The sequence below is a fragment of the Tenebrio molitor genome, chromosome 2 (genome assembly GCF_963966145.1).
Source record: "Tenebrio molitor chromosome 2, icTenMoli1.1, whole genome shotgun sequence".
Taxonomy (NCBI): domain Eukaryota; kingdom Metazoa; phylum Arthropoda; class Insecta; order Coleoptera; family Tenebrionidae; genus Tenebrio; species Tenebrio molitor.
The window spans coordinates 18,018,379-18,038,658 of record NC_091047.1 but is presented as its reverse complement, the minus strand read 5'-3'; the positions used below and the strand labels follow the sequence as shown (position 1 = coordinate 18,038,658).

Here is a 20,280-nt window from a genome sequence, read left to right as displayed (position 1 = left end):
TAAAATCATGTTTTACATTTATTTTTATTGTGTACAAACATGATCTATCATGTTCTCATGATTTACCGCATTAATAAGCAGCGTCCTAAGACCTAAGGATATCTTCTAAATAAAGAAAAACAACTCATCAATTTTTGCAGCGAATGTGCAATACACAATTGTTTTCTACACTTTTTTTTTCAAGTGTAGAAAATCCTAGTTTTAAAAACGCCGTGGTTTTTCAGATTTTTTTTTATTATCCCAATCTTATCGATTTTTTTTTTAATTGAATTAAAAACAATAAAACAAAATAACAAATTTTTAAAATTAATTTGATAACACTTCCTTTACTTATTCAAAATGAGGATTGCTGTCACTTTAACAATGACAGTTTTGATTTGATTAATGAAATAGGTTGAATGAGACAACAATAATTTTAAGAGAAAGATTTATAAAAAGCTTCAAATATTGTTAAATAAGTTACATTTGGTATTAACATTACAATTCAAAAAATGCCAAGGAACAGTTACATCAGCAAGTTGATATTATTTTTAAAAAAGGCATCACAATATATGTAGTAAGTACAAATGCAGAAATATTTGATACTTCACCACAAGCCTGATGAGAAACCTCCAGGAGGAACACGTCCACGTGAAATCTGGTTGACAGTTGAAGACACTGTAGAAGCCTCCGTTGCAACAGTCTGAACTGTCTCAACAGTTTTAGTTTGTTGTTCAGTTATCTGGTGGGACTTTACAGGCTCATTAGACTCTTGCATGTTAAAGTTTGTGCCTTCAATAATTGATGATGCATTTCTTCGATTAAACTTTTTCTCTTGAGCTACTTCAGGTTGTGCAGAGAGTCCCAGAACATCTGTGTTACTGCCGCCGGGAGGTCTCAAAACTCGGCTCGAGTTACGTTCATTGGTCTTTCCAGAGAAAATATTTGTCGAAGTCATTCTGCAATCAATAAATGAAGCGAAAAATTGCACACCCAATTTGTGGTTTTACCTGGTGGTTGCACACTGGAACAGACTAGTATCAACTAGTTACACAAAAACAATTGCAACGGTGTAATCTAAATGAAATTGCCGAAAATGATCACGCAAAATAATGATTCAATTTTTTCTTACCGGGAACTTTCCAAAATTATAAACTGATGGAAATGGTTATGCTGTACTAAATTCACACGAAGACTGTTCGAAGTTCAAACGGCCACAGCCCACAATAAACGTCGGTAAATTGAACACGAACAGGAAAATAAAATTTAACAGTCAAAGTGCGCGAAGCCAACTACGCACAGCGCGGACCAATCGAATGTTCGCGAACAATTGAACGGGGAATAAAAAGGCGGGGCTTTTTGGAGGCGACATTCGAAATAATCGAAATCTGGCTGTTTGTGTAGTCTGCCAAGTATTATTTATTTAAAATTAGCTCGATTTCCGTTTACGTCATAACATTCAGTCAACGGACATTACGTGTTTCATTTTTGTTTGAATCCTCAAACGTAAAAGGAAGACAAGAAATTGATGGCTAGGACCAATAGCAGAATATGTTTTTGTAGTTGACGTGCGCATGTTCATATTTAAAGTTTTGAAACGGTTTTAAAGTAATAATATATTAAATAGTTGTTTTATTATATGTATATTCGATAAACAGTTAAAGTTGGCGGTGTTTCCTTCCACAGTTTATCCAACGAGAGATTGGTTGACATAAGAATCACTAAATTCTACGTAGAGAAAGTAGTACAGCGTGATCAACAATGACGGAGTCTGTTGGCAATAACAATTGAAAAGTACTTACTGGTGTTTCTTGTCTTGTAATTGGGACTGACCGGATTTTTTAACTTGAGTTATGCCGGTTATGTTTATGTTATTACAAAAATGGACCTTTGATGGTAAATTTCAAATTTGCCAAATTTCATTGTCACCAACAGATTCAGTCATTTTTGATCACACCGTACTTAGCGCACGTAAAATTTGAAATATGTATACCCTTCAAGCAGCAACACTTTTGCCCTGATTAATGCTCTAATTAATTTACCTATTCTAGTGGATTATGTAGTTTTGGGGTACAAGTCAACAATTTAAAATCTCCCAATCTCTCGCTGGACGAAGTTTAGTCCTTTTGCTCTATACGGTTGGTAGCTTGATCAAGATTTGACTGTCGCGGTGCCAGTCTTTCCACCTTTATTAAATTATGTTAAAATTTTGCGCTTGTGTGAAAATCATTCAGAAACGGAAACTGACAAATTAAAATTAAATATATTTTATTATCAAGGGGAGGAAGCCATGCAAGCAAGAAAACGCTGCCCACTCCAATTTTGGTTCTGCGTAAGTACCGTTTCTCACCACGTGGTGTGAGCACATAACTGATTAATTTCCTAACATAACATTGTAAATTTGTAAACCAATCAGAACTTTTCGCCCGGACACCCAGTACCCAGTTACGAGGAAATAAAAAATAAATCGCACCCACATTTTTGACGGTAGTGGCAAACAAAACCAAAGATTAAAAAAATAGGTAGGAATGCTTTCCATACTTCAAATGAATTCTTTTACTTTATGCTTGTTTTACACGGTCAAAGAAATTGACGAATAAATTCATGAATAAATTGAAAATGTGAAAGTGTTTTACACGATCAAAGTTTTGCGCACAATAAACTAGGGACTTTTGCACCGCCAATGTGTTGCCAACCTTATCCACTAAACTTGTCGGGGTGACAATGTTATGACAATGCTATATTATTATTTAAATTACCTCACCTTTCAATATCAAAACAAATAAACACAATAATATAAACGATGACAATAATACGCCGGTTGCCGAAACGATACCCTCACATGTGACTAGACAGTCTTCACACTAAAGTTGGTACAAATTTATAAACCGCTATGTAACTAGAATTCTCCAAAAAATTCACGAAAAATTAGAGCTGGTTCTATTTCGACAATTTATTGTCGTCAATTTATTCACGACAATTTTGTGTATTACACGCAACAATAAATTCAAGGTCAAAAAATTCATCAATATCTTTGACCGTGTAAAACAAGCATTACGCGGCCAAAAAATTGTAGCCGTCACTTTCTCACATTTCAAAAAAAAAAGAAATGTAATCCATACTTTATTGTCATTACGATTACCGTCTTGATTACTATAATTGGATTTTTTAGGTGGTGAATTTTAAAACTCGAAATTATTTTGTCATTTTCTTAGTGTTGTGAGGCCCGGTAATTGACTTAGTCAATGACCCATTTGACCGGTCAATAATTGTCAATGACTTGACGTATTTGACCAGTCATTTTTAAAATTTAAATTTCCCGCTCATAATGTTGAAGGTTATAGGATATGATGACTGTTTGACTGATGAGATGAGGTTATGTTGGGTTGTCTGATTTCATTTACGTAGCTGCTGACAATGAAGAAATCGATTATGACAATAAATAAGTAAATTATGACAGTGAAACATCTAAAACTTTAATAAAGTGGAAAACGATTAAGCTTTTTATCTATTAGGAAAAAGTGGTTTTTGTTTTTCAATCATTTTTGTGTCTTCTTAACGTAACATAGGTACAATATATTTGTATTTTCATAAAATACTTACTTACCTACTTTTTAAAATTCTAAACGAATGTTTAAGTATTTTAAAAGAAACTAAATAATTGAAAATACACACACACAGTTGTGTTGAAAGTTTTAAAGCGTTTTAAATTAACAAAAAGTTCAAATTCAAGCAAATATGTTAAAGAAAAAACAAAGTATAACTTCAAACAATTCAAACTTAACCTCACTTACACAATTTTAGAACAATAATTTATCGATCAATAAATCTTATTAAAAATGGAATTAAGAACCATTATTTGGTATTAAAATAATCCTTGACATTGAAAGAATCATTTTGTGATGTTTAAGTAGTTCCTACTTTTTGACCAATAATGACTGGTAATTGACCGATCAAGGACCGGTCAACTTTGACCAAAAATAAATGACCGGTCATTTATCCATCACTACATTTTCTACTACACAGAACGTTTACCTCAGGTCTATGTACGACTGCTCTAATTTTGTTCATTCATGTCGGATTTTTGGAATATCTGAGCTTTACACAATTTAAATTGATTGGCTGAATAACAATATGCATGTCAAAATGACAAGAATTGAATGTAGGGTTACGGTTCCTAAAGATTTATTTACACTTTATGTGAATGTCAAGATAGTGACGGGTAAAATTTTTTGGCCGCCATAGTACAAATCCTGTTGAAGGTGTTTGGAGTTTGTTGCGTCTTTCCAGTCATGATGGACAATCATTTTGCTTTTTTCAAATTCCCCAGGTGTTGCTCTTTTAGACGCAACAGTTCAACGAAAAGTTGTTCGATTTATTTTCACTTGGTAGAATTTTAATAATAACACAGTAAACGCAACGGTAAACGTAGTTTTTTAACGTGGGGAAGAATTATTGGTTGCAGGGAAGCTATAGAAAATGGTGAACTTGTACCAAATATAATCTTAATAAGTACAGTAAAGCATATGTTGCAATATGAAAAATGTACTCGCACTTTATTAAACTCCCGCATTGTCAGTGTAAAATTTTTGATTTTTTTTTGTAGTGTACACACGCGGCCACCCAAAAGTGCACGATAGCTGGCGCAGACTTCTCATTTTTTCCCTATATTTAAAACAGGGTGATTCTGAATTAAGTTTGGAAAAAACCCGGTAATTGGTGATGATGAGAAGAAGTCATAGACAAAAAATTTTTCTTGCAAAAGTTTTTTCGTTTTCGAGATACAAATGATCGAAAATTTGCTCAAAATTGCTAGTAGGCTGCTGAGTTAAAGGTGATTACCTGATTATCTTGGTAGTTTAGCAACAATAATAATCAAAGGTGTCCGTCAGTCACAAACGTAACCTTACTCCTCTCGATCATTTCCATAGAAACATTTATAAAGCAGTGTGCTTGCACCTACGACTTTGTTGTGGAGTTGATGTAACAATGGTTGCTAATGAAGTGAATAAATTCGAACAAATTTTCCCTATTCATAGCCGTCGAAAATACAAGGATATGGGGTAATTTCCATCCTTTTGAATTCACTTCCAAAAGTCATTTACGCAGAATTATTTTATGTCAAGGATGCTCCACATTTTTTTTCCAAACTTATTTCAGAATCACCTGTATACCTATGTAATATTAATGTGAAATAAAATCGTGCGCTTTTGGGTGGCCGCGTATGTACCTTCTATCGAATTCATGAAAAACTTGGACAGCAAATCATCTGAAGTCTCAAGTTTTGCCGCTGAAATGGTTTGCAAACGCAAACATAGCATATATAGTTCAATAATTTCGTCAAACTACGTGTTTAAAGGTTTAGCATTTGAAACCTTAGGCCCTTGCTGCAAAGAAACCGTCGATTTCATTAATGTCATCGGAAACCGACTTATCGCGGAATCAGACGATTCAAAATCACGAAATCAAAGAAATTCCTTTTCGAGAGGATTTCCGTTGCCATTCAACGTGGAAACGCTGCAAGCATTCGGGGCGCTTTTCCAGATTCCGCAATATTATCGAAAATTTTTGTATTATAAAACGAAAATGTTATGTAATTATGTTATTAATATAAATTTTCAGGACAGCAAAACGTCGTAGTTTTGTCAACTTTTCAAAAATGTTGTAGTGTACCTAACGTTTCTACGTACTTTATGTTAACTGGTTACTAATGTCCAACATGTCAAGTAGATAACCTAAATACGTTTGACGTTGAATTGAGCATTGTTAAATTAGAACTGTCCAACTGTCATAATGACAGACGTTTATATTTGACATCTTCATGTAGCCCAATTTACTCCAACAAAATTTTGCAGTACTATAGTATTGCCGTTATAACCTTCGATCATTATAATTATATGATCGAAGGTTATAACTTTCTATCTGCTCCGCCCACATAAATTGACCAATGAGAATCAAAGCCAGATTCAATCTGTATAATTTTTCATCACATTTGCCACGCAAAAAACTTAATGTTAGAATTTTGCTGTCAAGTCCACAATTATTGTTTTAGGCTTTAAAAAATAAAATGTTATTAAGACAATTCTAATGTTAGAATTTTTTTTCTGTGTAAATCGATCTGACGATCTGTCTTAACCTATTTGATTGGTAACTAAGAAAATGTAATGGGCGGGGCAGATAAAATGTTACGTTGTCTTTAGTGTAGGTAGTTTTTCATGAATTCGATAGTACCTACTCGTAATATCTGTCTCAATTCTAAATTTCCACCAACACTGCATTCTACCTTAGAAATATCGCGCGTTCAAATGAAATCCTGGGCTGGGAAGGCGTTGGAAACCGTCAATTGTTGTACTTTTTTAAAGCGTAGATTAATTGGAATATATAGCGCATCTAAAATTTAAAGCCAAAAAATCTTTCTTTTTTCTCTCTTTGCAATGTTTTGCATTAAAAATAGAATAACTTAACGATTCTTATTCTCGAAGCAAATATCTAAGGGCACCCTTTGCTGAAAACGAATATGTTCAATTATGTCCCGATTAAACTTAAACAAATGTCTTGCGTATCAAACGGCGGGAAATTCAAACTTTACACTGTTCTGAACGGTTTAATTTTTCCAACGCCTACTCAGCCCAGGATTTCATTTGAACGCCCGATACAATCGTCAACACTGTTTGGTGAAAAATGTGTCAGGTTGTATTTGTGAGGTTATCATTCTTTGTGTCGTCTTTACAACTCAAGATTTTAAAATAAAGGAAAAGAACGGTGCCAACCTTCTATCTTATCCTTATCTCTTCGAAACATTTTACTAGAGCATTTTTCATTTTAGCGTCAAGTAAATTACGTTGTTTTCGAATCATGTTTATAAAATAATTATATTGCCAACTTTGGTTATAACAATCCCTAATTTAGATATATTTTTATTTTGCCAACATAATTCAACAGGTGGTGGAAATTTAAAATTGAGACAGATTATACCTATGATGACATAGGTACCTTTTTAGTTACCTGTACACAAAATCTAGTTATAAAAACGTAAACAAGAAAAGTTTGGTTATGTTCATGGAGTTAATTCTCTTCTTTCCAAACAATAATTAACAATACCCTGCTTCTCTCTGGCCGTTAACAATTCTTTTACGTTTCATATCTTCTTGTTCAGCCATTTCGTGTAAGTAATACTTTGAATCAAAGAATGGCATATTCTATAACGAGGTTATAATGAAAATTCGGTATACGAGTGGAAGAGTCCAAGCGCGAGCTTTAGCGAGCGTGAGGAACCGCGAGTAGATCGAATTTTCATTCTAACCGAGTATAGTCCATTTTTTAATTATAGTCCGATGGATCAATTAATAAGCAGAGCAACTGTTATATTGCTATCTCTTTTCAACATAATGTAAAACAAGCTATTGGATTTTTGTACGTATTTTATTAAGTCCGTCCCACTATGTATCTCGCTTTGACATGTGCGATTAGAGCAAGACGCGAATTGTACGTTTATTCCACTAGCGACGTCAATTTTTAGGTTAGGTTAGGACTACATTTGTAATAATTTTGTTTAATTTTGCTTGAAATTTCCGCCGTATGATGCCAAGGAAAAGCTACGCAACTCTTTCTTGCACAGCACCCACTGGCAGAAGCGGGCCATTATTATCTCGTTCCCGTGTAAAATAAATTAACAAATTTCTTATTAGCGTGTAAGGACATTGACCTTACGTGGCATTGCCGAAAAAAAAATCTAGGAAGAAAGAAAGGCAGTCCAAACCTAGTTGTTTAGTGTCGTTTTCAACAACTTTTAATATATTTTACCTATTAGTTGATAAATAATTATCAAATATTGGTATACTTCGTACGGTGATAGATTGCACGTTTTTAAATTCTAGTTCCAAAACATAAAGCAGTGAAAAATACTAAACTCTCCATCTCAATTGTTTCACGTTATGTAGAAAACCGTTGTATCCCTGCAGATTAATTCCCGCCAAACCAGTTTCTGTGTCTGTCTTCTGTCAAAAAACGTGCAATCTATCAGAGTACGGAGTATAGCACCATGCACTGCTGTCAAATGTCGAAAGCAGACGCAGGTCATGTCGACTTCTTGATTCGGACTATAATAAAAAAATGGACTATAACAGACTGTATTTTCTCCACGACCAGAAAGTTTAAATTAAAAACAATTAAATCTGAACAATTTTTGTTTATTTCAATTAAAACTTGTCACAAAACAATTAGGACGTCGCATTGATAATGGATAATCAAGTTGCCAAATGTAGAAGAACTGAAGCAAAACACGAAGATAATCTCACCACCGCTTTAGTAGGCAATGTAACACTCAATGTTGCGAAAGAGAGATTCCTATTTTTAGAACACGAGATAACAGTATTCTTATGTTTTTCGGATTCTATAGACTCTCTATTGACTACCGCAGTCGCACCACACAAAAAGCTAACGAGTTATCAAATAAATTTTTTGTTCGGCACTGTCAGAATTTGAGAATTTTCTCCTAGAGATTTTCATATTTGATGGCGGAAACAAAAGACTGAGAAATGTCACAAATTTGTATTGTCAGTGTCAAATTTATCAAAGACGTTCGTGATTTCGACAGAAATGCAGCAAATTGGCAATAAGAAAGTTATTCATCGTCGAACTAGAGAAGGAATTTGTTTTGTTTGATTATATGAGAATAACTTTTCCTTTTGAAGCACTGACAAAAATTGGTTTCGTTAGATCCTTAGAATTTGTTTTTTCAATCTATTTAGCGAAAAATTAAATTTACCTAGACATTCCTTTTTACGGCGTTTATGACAAATTTGACACTGACAATACATTTTTGTATTGTGACAAGTCTTTTGTTTCCGCCACCAGATATGAAAATACCTCTATGTGAACGGATTTTGATAAATATGACAACTTGTCAAAACGAAACGTCAAGTTAATTTTAAATATTTTAAGCGATTTGGAGCCTTTAAGGGGGTCGTCGAACAAAAAAACGTATTCAACTCGTTCTTGTGTAAATTGGACTTTTTTTGGGCCTCGTGCGCCTTTAAAACGCTCATTTCACTCGCGTTTTAATCTGACCCACTCATACCAAAAAAACCCAATTTACACACGAACTCGTTAAATAAAATAAATAATGATTGTGGTCAAACAGGTCATGTTTTTTCTCTTTTCCAAGCCTAGGTCGTCTTTTTAGTTGACAAATCCTTCAGATGCATAACCTCATTTTGATCGTGCCTTCATTCATTGTGATAAATAACAAAATTGAAGTTTTCGATTCATTTTACATTGTTTCTCGAACACTTGCAACGGTTTAATGGGTGTCCACTTCCACTTTCTCTTTCTACACCTTGCTGTTTCACAAAATATCTGACAGGTGATGAAGCTACGCCATAGGTACCTACATTAACACAAACAAAAGCAAACAAGCCACTTGACTTGAAATTTTTGGATTCTTTCAATAAACTCTCTGAGAGAAGAATCCAAATTAGTTTACTAGCGCCACATCTAGAACACCTGCAAATAGTTACCATATCTAAAATACAGCAAAAACCGAAACAAGCTCTTTCACATTAAAAAGGATCAACACGTTTCTGCGTCATTCAGTGACCTAGACGGTCTAACATCTCTTACAGTTTTATCCATTTTAAAATGAATTTGTTAATATAACTCCAAAGTTTCATGAACATGTGATAAACAGTTTTTCCGATAAGAAAAATCGTGGGGTGGACCTGCTGGTAGGTAGAATATAACAATAGTGAATTAAACAAGTAATTTATTTTGTTTTTAAATTAAAAAAAGAATGCTGTTTTAGAAAACTGAATCATTATTTGTTTTTTATAACTTAACAACGAGATATATTAAGTAGGCTATAATGTCCTAGGGCGTATAAACCATAATGCCCGCTTATTATGCCCTCTCAAACAAATCGTCATAGATACAAGCCACCGCAAACTAGGAAATTTAGCAAAATCAAGTTCAAAATTTATAATTTTTTTAAATGTTCACAAATTCAAATGCAGTGAAATATAAAAAGTTGTATGCACCACGGTTATTACTCGATGTTTATGCTCTCGGGCAACTCAAAAACTTATTTAATATTTTAATGTAAATTAGAGGTCGCCCAGCGGTCGAAATTCGACCGTTTTCATTAAATTTTTAAGTTCGAATGTTACCGAGATTTTTTTTTATCAAAGTATACCTCTATAATTATCGCATATAATTTTTTTGAATTTTGTTCTATTACGTCAGCTGCGAGCATTTACAAATACGTCATTATGCACTAATTTTCGAGTTATTTGAAAAATAGGAACGATAGGAAAAATGAGGTATAGTTTGGCTATGCCATATTTAAAAAACAATAACGCGTTTTTTAACATTTCATTAGGTTTTTTATTGCTATACTGGCCAGGTTTCGCCAAGGGAACACAGTTAATTTGCCTATCTTTTTCAAATTATATAAAATTGAAATAAAAAATTAATACAAAAAATGCAAAATGAAATAAAGAACACGTGTTTCGTATTTTTTATACCTATATGTTTTATTGAAACAAAAAAACCGGGCGGTTAAAAAAGTAAAATGTCCATTGAACTTAAAATAAAATTTCATCGTTTGCTAAATGCCCTTGGCCTTTATATTCGAAAATATAAAATCTCAAACTATGATCGAACGCTACTTGCTGCGACGTACAATTGAAAACTGGCCGCCTCAACAAAATTGCAATTTTTTCGAATGTTTGTTTTTTAGGCTTATTTATTGTCATCGCAAATGCAGCTATACATAATTGGCAATTGACTTTTTTGAAAATTAAATAGTAAAATAGTACCTGAATATGTTAAATTTATACGTGGAATCAAAATTCTCTTATTGCGTTCGGTTCCAGTTAAAATTTCCCAATCAATAGCATTGCGATGCATAAACTTGATGCGTATTCTTGTTTCATAGACTAATGCTTCCTTTGTATTTAAGTTTCTGATCGGTAAAACGTCCAATGAATTTTCAATACTAACTTATGTGGTGGCAAACCACTAATAGTCAAAGAATTTTGTATTTAACTCCGAAGAGTTTTTTTTTATGAATAATCTAAATAAACTCCCTCTTGGAGTGGATTTCACTGCGGGGGATTTAAATCAATTACAAATCACCCACTCCGCATTCGCTCCAAATTCACTCCGCATTTACTCCGCTAATTTTTTAGTGTATGAACGGAGGATTTTAATTATTTATACACCAAATTAAATGGCCCTAAATAGGCTACAAAAAGCCCTAATATTTTCACATATAGGTCCAAGGACTTCAGGGCTAAACTGTCAAAATATTTGTTTTCAAATGCGAACACATAATTTTTTAACACTTCTGGTAAAGATTTTTTATTCTAAAAAGAACAGTGTATCACAAGTGTACACTTACTTACCCAAAAACCAAAAAAAAAAAGTTAAAAAATGCTACTATCGCCGATGCTTAAACTGCGCTCTGTACGTGCAGTCTAAAATGTTATTACACATTTGTCATTTGTTTTTCCAACTAACTTAATCTGGTTAATTTATTACATTGTAACGGAGTGAATTTTGATAGCTTCTCAGGCTCGTCATTTGTTTCAAAATGTAGTTATTTTTTTAAAAAATTTTCTTATATGAGGTTACACATGTCATACATTGTTGTTTTCAGAATAAAAACCTCTATCAGAATTACTAAAAAAAAGTATGTGTCCGTATTTGAAAAAAATATTTTGACAGTTTCACCTTGAAGTACTTTGGGTTTTACGTGAAATTAGTACGCCATTTTGTAGCTTATTCACAACCATTTAATCCTCCGATAAATAAAGGAGCTATGGTTTTGTCTTTTTTTTTTGGGGACGCCCTATATATTACACATACACCACATAAACTTCAACTATGCCAAATCTCACACTCCTCCGTGCGCGCAATTTGCTTAAAAAGGGGTACAAAGGTTTTCCTTCACGTATTAATATACAGGTGTCCCAAAATTGGCGTACAAACTAATTACTACCTTATCGAGGATGCTTAAATGTACATGAAAAAAATATGGAAAAAATGTTTCCGACAAAAAAATTAATTATTTTTATTATTATTATTATTAACGGTAATACAATGTAAACAAAGATGTATTCGTACATTATTACCTTGCAATGTTACCGTAGTGGATTTAAAATATTTTTTTCGATTTCCAAAGCTTCTAAATTCTCTATTACGCAGGATTAAATATTGATAGTGAGTGATCTTGTACTTTGTGATAATATGTACGATTAGAGGTAGCTGTCATGACAATTTCATACACATATTTCAAAATAATTGACGTGTTAATTGCTACTTTCAAAGACCGCCAAATCAGCAAATAAGTCCAATAGAATTTTTTTAACATTTTTCTGACGTTTACGGTAATGGAATCTCTTCTACACCGTAGTGCACCGTTAGTACGCCATTTTTGGGACAGCCTGTATAGATGTGTGCACCGTTTTCATTGAAAATATTTTTTTATTAATTTGCTTATTTTTTATTATTCCATTGTTATTTGCTGTCCATTGCATGCGATTTTTGAAAATTCAAATAAAACAATTGCTTGATAAAAAAGAATATTTTATTCAAATAATAGAAATTACGCCAAAACGACTGGGAATAGGCATACACAATGTTAATAAAAGTGGCCTTAAAATTAAATTATACATTTTTTATATCTATTGTTAGAAATGGTAGTTGCCATTTAAAAAAATGAAGTTTTCGTCATTTTTTGATTACCAATTTCGAAAAATTACAGTAGGCGTATGAAATATAAAAAACATCCACTAATGACACAACAGACAAGCCAGGCCTTTAAATTTAAAAAAATCAATTATTTATTTCCAATGGTTCAGGAGTTATAAATTTTTTATTGAAGCCCTGCAACCCCGCTTTTTTGCGAAAAAGATGACATAGGTCAAGAACGAGGACAGATAAGTATTGACAAAAGGACGTTCTAATCTCAAAATTTAACGTAGAATCGAAATTTGAAATCAAAATGGGACCTTTCTATTTAAAAAAACAAAGATGGCGTCGATTTCCGGCATTTCCGGAAGTGTCGCCATTTTGAAAATATTTCATTTGAACTTGGAGCAGTCGATTATAGTCGGCTACCAATTTTCATATTACTACGATTTTGGGAAATCGGAAAGTTTCTAACGAACGGGGTACGTGAATCACCCTGTATATACATTGTGTGGTCCAATTTCTAGAGTATTTATTGCATAATGAATCTGTAAATTTTCATCTTTTTTGATTTACAAATCTTCAATCATTTTAGCATTTTGCTTCACCCCGAAATGTGGAATTAACTGGGAAAACACAACAAAAACTGCTTAGTCATCCTGAATGAGTGTACGGGCCCGACTATTGAACTGTTGTAACACGCAATCCACGTCTTTGGAATACATGAAACAGCAAAAGATCTTAATTTCAGCATATTCACTCAACTTCCTCGATGGAAATTAAATTAATTAGTAGATAATATGATAACGCTGCACAAGAGGGTGCCTCATTAACTGGGTGAGGAACAAACAGAGCAACCTATGAAGATTTGCTTTTCACCTAGACAAAAATAAAGCAATATTCTTAATTGAATTGTCACTTATCTTTTACCATAGCCATCAACAATTCATGTTGTGACTCAACAAAGACAGGTCTGCCAATTAGATGCCGAAGTCCTCCGTCTACCCCCGTAAGACCTTGGTCGCAATATGATAAATTGCAAGAAAGTGTAGTTGTGCATTGTGCACTACAAGTTTTTAAAGATGGAGAAACACAGTAATACCGATCTTGTCTGCCTGAATCGGAGCCTGTTGTTACTACAAGAAAACTTCCAATCCTGCGTGACAACGCTAGGAGAAGTTCTACACTTGAAATGCCCAAAAAGCAATTGAAATGTCAAATTTTACCGTAGCCACATCACTTTGATCTGTTGTCCACGGACCACTGGTTCTTCAGACAGCTGGCACTGTTCTTCCACAAAAAAAGATCTGTATTAGGAAATCGTTAAAAAACAATTTCATGAATTTCTCTGATTCAGTTCGGAAAAATAATTGTGATCATTTTGTAATAATTAAATTAAATTAGCGTAGTGCGTCTTTGTAACTTTAAGGCGGCCTTACACCAAGGCAACAAGTGGCAACATGTTGCCTGCAACATTTTTTAGTAATGACGGCCAACATTATTAAAAAATGTTGCAGGCAACATGTTGCCAATTGTTGCCTTGGTGTAAGGCCGCCTTTACAACGTTAGGATTTAACAGATGGTTGGATTGTGTACGTAGGACAAGCTGCAGCCTGCTTCATATCACAAGGTAACAAAAGATGATACATAAATGATGAAAAAAAATTACATAAAAAGTATTTTAGTAAGATAATTAGGATTCATGACTCACAACCATGGTAATAAGAGTAACTCCTTCGACTGGGGTCAGCTACGTACGTCGTCGTCAACAGTGTCAACAAACACATTTTTACGGTGTCAATTTTATTTAATACAGTGTTTACACTTTCGATTTGATGAATTTAGGAAAGAGAGGAACATTGTGGGTTGAAACATAGCGTTAGCGACAAATTTGGGGTCGTTAAACTTACACGTCAGTTCAAATCTTAAACACTATGCAAATGATCGGTTGAAATTTGGGATGCGGTTATCACGCTAAAATTATGTTGGATTTTATTTTTGTGATTTGTTTTAATCAAGTCTCGTATCGGAAAAAGAATCGAAGAGACATATTTGGAAGTACGTTCTACTCTCTTCCTTTTTAGCGTTGCAAGTGGGCAGTCGTGTGTTCGAGAACAAACAACTTGACCAGGGTCAACTACATCTGGAACGGAGTTATGTCTAAAAAATATGCATACGTCTCATTCAACAATTAGTTTCTAGAGCGTAAACAACTCAGTTTGTACAGTTCACTCCGAATAAAAGTTATAAAAGTCTGGTCTGTTTCTTCTAACATTAGTGTCATCCACGTAAGTAGTTATTCACCTGTTTTTACGTTTTATAATCATATTTTTACGACAAAGGCACATGATTTATGTTCTATTTTATCAATTTATTAAATATGATAGCAACTGCTTAAGAACAAAGTATTTTTAAATGACGTGTTGGGCTGTTAGGCATGTCGTTGTTATAAATAACAATTTTTAAAATAATGCGGAAAGTTTCTGACCATCTCACGTATTGTTAAATTAAAAATAAAAATTTTAGAAATGCACTTTTATTTAATTTAAATTAAATATGTTTGACGTATTATTTCACAAAACGTTGCCGTGGTACTTTGTTGGTAGGAATTTAATAATATTGAACTAAAACGAATAAATAATCATTGACTATACAATACCTACAAATTTATAAAATCATACAGGGATGTAAATTTTTTAGGTTATTTTTATTTAAACGCAAATACATACATGATAGATGTCACGTAATGACAACTGAGAATTGTCTTAATAAAAGCAGTCTTGGATTCATTAAAAAATAAAAAGATCAATTGTATCTACTCGTTTGAGAAATATGTTTTTTGTTCGACACTGTCAGAATTTGAGAATTTTCTCCTATGTGAACGGATTTTGATAAATGTCACAACTTGTCAAAACGAAACGTCAAGCGATTTGGAACCTTTAAGGGGCTCGTCGAACAAAAAAACGTTGTATTCAACTCGTTCGTGTGTAAATTGGGCCTTTTTTGGCACTCGTGGGCCTTTAAAACGCTCGTTTCACTCGCGTTTTAAAATGGCCCACGCCTGCCAAAAAAGGCCCAATTTAGACAAACTCGTCAAATAAACTACTATTATTTGGTTGTTAGGCCCATTATTCTACTCGTGAATACCCCTGTACGTATCTACAATAGTGACTAACAAAGAAAGAAATAAGGCAGGTGGCTATGGAAAACATAATTTCTGAAAACGTGCGGTCTAATTCAATAAACTGTCAGTGACATTTACATGAATTTATGGAAACCATTATTATGATACTGATCATACCCAACCATGTTTGTTGGAGTTTAGGCAAAAATCTGTTCTTTATCGCTGTTGGTGTGATTGAAGCTACGCCACATTTTTTCAGAAGTATTATTTTACATAGTCGCCTCATCTCTTTTTTTTTGTTGGTCATATTGCATTACAGAACAATAACGAATATTGTAATTAAAATTTAAAATCGTCCTTGACTTTAAATCATTCAAAACCAGTAAAATAATGGTTACATTCTTTCGCAAGATGTGATGAAAATTGCCGGAACTACTTATGACAGTGCCATGCAATTCTACATTGATGAAACTTGTTAAAAAGCATTTTTTTTAAATCTTGTTAGTTGAGGCACAGATTACTCATATAAACAGATAGTGCACTCGGACCTGGAATTGTTTCCAGTTTCAGTGCGCAAGTCTCTGTTTTGGTTCGCACGAATTTAAAAACCTGTTTAGTTGGTTTTGTAAATAAATACGATAAAGAAAAATTTTTCCTTAGATTATTCTCTAAAACTGTATGTCCACATGAGAATTTATTATGCATTAAAATATTACAACCGCAACAAATTGCCCAACACTTAAAAACAGAAAGTTATTGAATGTATCGCATTTGTGACTTTGTGAAGCGTTTATTTGAGGTAGTGTAAAAGATAAAACGGCCTAACCCAGAAAATATAGAAATGTACTCTTAATATAATAGTTATAATTGACTATAACATAATATCTTTAGAACCAAAGCCTAATAATAACTTACAATTAATTGGTATAAATAAAACTGTGGTTTAAATTCACTACAACAAAATTTAAACTTACTTCATGCCACAATTAAGTCTGTATGGGTTAGCCCGTTTCCATTTTGATTGTTTTATTTAGAATATTTGATTTGTTTGAATTGTATTCCTTTTTTTATTATTTTTTCTTTCTGAAAAATATATTGCGTTAATATTTTATTCTGCTTTTATTTTCTGTATCATTTTTATGGACATAACATCCATAGAATTGATTAGAATTCTTATTTGCCGAATTTACAATTTTAGAATTCCGCGTCGATCGGATCACATTTTAAATTCGCGCGAACCAAACGAAAGCTACCGCGGCAAGAATCTTGAACCGCTACAATCAATGCATTGCTGGTCAAGTGCACTATCTGGTTATATGAGTAATCTGTGGTTGAGGTAATTCCCAACATCGTCACATCAGAAGTCAAATCAATTGTAGGTTTTATGCAAATTCTGCCTAAATGCATATAGGTAGTCCAACCAAAATAAATGTGAACCTTGACTTAATTAAGTCAAATAATTTAACAACATGATACGATAATTAAGATTTATGGTAGTTCGTTCTCGAAGAGAAGCAGGTGTATAAATACAGCCAGTTTTCTACCTGCAACTTTGGTGGTAGATAACCATCTGTACATCTGTTCCTCATCCATCATAAATCTTTATTATTATTATTATCCTTACCTTTACATTTTTATTTGAACATGCTGTTAAATAATTTGACTTAATAAAGTCAGGATTCACATTTATTTTGCCCGGACTATACCTACAATTTTGATTTTTTTTTTTAATTTTATATCTTCATTTCCAGGATGAACGGAAATATAACGGTTGGTTTTGTCGATGGACGTGTGAGGAGCAGAATACTTAAACCACCAGGTGGAGGATATTCTGATATACTGTTTACCCAGTGTGAAAATACTCCACCGAAAGCGTCTCCTCCAAGTAGGTGTGAAACTGCAGTCGAAAGTATAATGAAAAATGAAAATGAATTGAAAGAAGATCAGACAAATGTAGAAATTTTCGGAGAGGAATTAAAGGAGGACCAGAAAAGTGTAGAAATGTTTGGAGATGAATTCAAAGATGTTCAGACAATATCGATTGAAAAAGAAGAAGGAAAAATGTTTGAAGAAAAAAGCACAGTTGTCGGTCAAACTCTACAATCAAATCAGAACGTTCGAACAACTAGAGTTCCTCCTGGAGGATTTTGTTCCAATTTCTGGTGATTTTTAGCGGTTGGCAAATGTGACGTACATATTATGTATAGGTACTAGGTATATGTCAATGAAAAGTTTTTAAATGTAATTCAAATAAAAACAATAGTTACACTAAAAATATGACTATTTCTTCTAACTGCACTACTGCACAACAAAATTCTGCTTGTCTGTTTCTTAATACGAAACAATGCTTACTACAAAGTTCGCGCTACATAGGAATAGTATATTATGATACAAGTTTATAAGGAAGCCTTTAAAGCACGCGCGACGAGTTTAAGAGCACGACGCGTAGCGGAGTGCTTTTAACGTCGCAAGTGCTTTAAAGGCCCTTATAAACGTGTATCATACGCTATTTTTTATTATACCTGCACTACAATCTGAAAATTATAACAAAAAAAAAGTAAATTGAAATACCTTTTGCGAAGTAATCTGTGTCATTAATCGTTGATATAGAAATGGTCAATTGTTGTTGTTTCGTTGCTATCATAAATTGTGTATAAATGTCTATTTATCATTGTTCAAAATGTAGATGAATTTGTTATTACCTAAGCAACCCTTAAAGCTTTAGTGTTTTAAAGGCCCTTTTTCGCACGCATTTTAGTGTCAAAAACAGGGATTATGATTCAGGTATAATAAAAAATCTTTTATTCAATAATTTGGCAAAACTTTGTCACTAAAGACTAGAAATGTGGCTGATAAAAGTCACCACGTGTAGGGCAGACCGGGGCTCAAAGTCTCAATTTTAACATTTGATTTTATTTTATCAAGAGCACTTCACTTTTTCAAAATCTTAAACCACTACACAAAGCTTAAACATTTGGCTAAATACTGAAAATGTTATTTTGGCTTCAAAATAAAATCTAATAATCTTTTTGAATAAAAAGGTAACGGAACATTTTTGTGACAATTTACCCATTGTGGGTGTAGTTGCCAATCGACAAATGTGATCCGTGATTATTTAATAATAAAAGATGAAGATTCTCTTTTGAACATTTGACAATTAACCCCAAACACAATGACAAAGATACCTCGCAAAAGAAGATCACGTTAAATCAGTGGCGGCTGGTGCAGGGAGGGCACACGGGCATTGCCCCCCCAATTCAAAAAGGGGAAAAACGGGAGAAACAAATATTATTCATTTTTTGAAATAAATTTATTATTTGTATATTGTATACCGATGTTCCTGTGTATTTGCGCTCACCTCAAAGTTTGATTGAACGAATTTGAACCGATGCGCTCACCTTTAATACATTTAATTCTTGTGTACGGGCGAGCTCAGTGGAAACCCTGTCTGCCTTGCCATTTCTATACGCTTAAAACACAACCGCTAACGTGTTATTTAATATGTGTCAACAACGCACATTCGGGCAAGAAGCTGGTCGGCCCGAGCCAATTAGAAAAGATTTAATGAACGAGAACAACTTCGAACTTCCACGACAATCGAATCGCTCTCAACGGTCGATTCATATGATTTTATCCGTTAGGTACTTTTGCTGCATTTGCATTTACAATAATTTCCTGATAATTGTACTTTAATTTAGAGTGCACGTGTGGTGATATAAAAGAGACAATCCTCTGCCTCTGCACGGCCTATAATAATAATAATAATAATAATAAAATAGAAACTTATTAGTGTAAAGTGTAAGTAAGGGTAGCACGTAGCAACAACAACAATGAATTCGGTTGTGTCTATTTTAAACCGTTGGGGCCCCCTCGTCCGAAATTGCCAATTCGAAAACAGCATTCTGTTAAAGGTAAAACCGTATCTCGAAATTTTAATTCTGATAAATAGGTATGTAGGTATGTACAAACATGCAGAATGGTTGTGTGGTTGTGATATGAGTAATTCTCTATTTTGTTTCGTGTGTTTATTAATGGGGTCCAGTGATTTAGACCCAGTACGGGTACAGATCGGCGCGGCGTAACATTTAATTGAAAAAAAAAACACTCTGTCAGTCATAAACATCTCTGTTGTTCGAATGAATTTGTTACTTTGGGTCACGTTACTCACGTAGATGTTCGAAATCAACTCAATGGTGCTTACTACTTATCGTCTTCAGGTGCAAAAGCAGATTGAACAAGTTAAACAAAACATATATATTTTAGGAGAATTAATAGATTGAATAAAATTCTGTGAGGCTTTTGATTTAGCATTGAAGGAGAAAACAGACAGTAATAACCCACCTCTTGGATGGTGAGGAAAAGTGTGTGTGCCCTCCCTTCTGATTTGGTCACGAGCCGCCACTGCGTTAAATTAATACATATAACAGTTTAAAGATGTGCAACAACAGAATTTAGCAGTGCGAGATTAAAAAAACTTCTAAATGATC

The 20,280-nt window shown here is 33.5% G+C and overlaps 2 protein-coding genes across 13 annotated transcripts in view; one reads left to right on the top strand and one right to left on the bottom strand.

Moving 5' to 3' along the window:
• The window catches only part of LOC138123418 (uncharacterized), a 39,707-nt gene extending 21,639 nt beyond the window's left edge, over positions 1-18,068 (top strand). For 5 of the 12 annotated variants that reach the window (XM_069038168.1, XM_069038163.1, XM_069038162.1 and 2 more), the window contains 3 exons: positions 13,265-14,299; positions 14,355-14,957; positions 17,545-18,068. The gene's annotated coding sequence lies outside the window, so the exon portion shown is untranslated. The remainder of the gene's footprint in view (positions 1-13,264; positions 14,300-14,354; positions 14,958-17,544) is intronic. The other 7 variants (XM_069038165.1, XM_069038164.1, XM_069038167.1 and 4 more) reach the window with 5 other exon arrangements.
• LOC138122663 (jupiter microtubule associated homolog 1-like) lies at positions 587-937 on the bottom strand. The gene has a single exon (XM_069036919.1). It carries the CDS (start codon positions 935-937, stop codon positions 587-589), a length of 351 nt encoding a protein of 116 aa, XP_068893020.1.
• Positions 18,069-20,280: the final 2,212 nt, after the last annotated feature.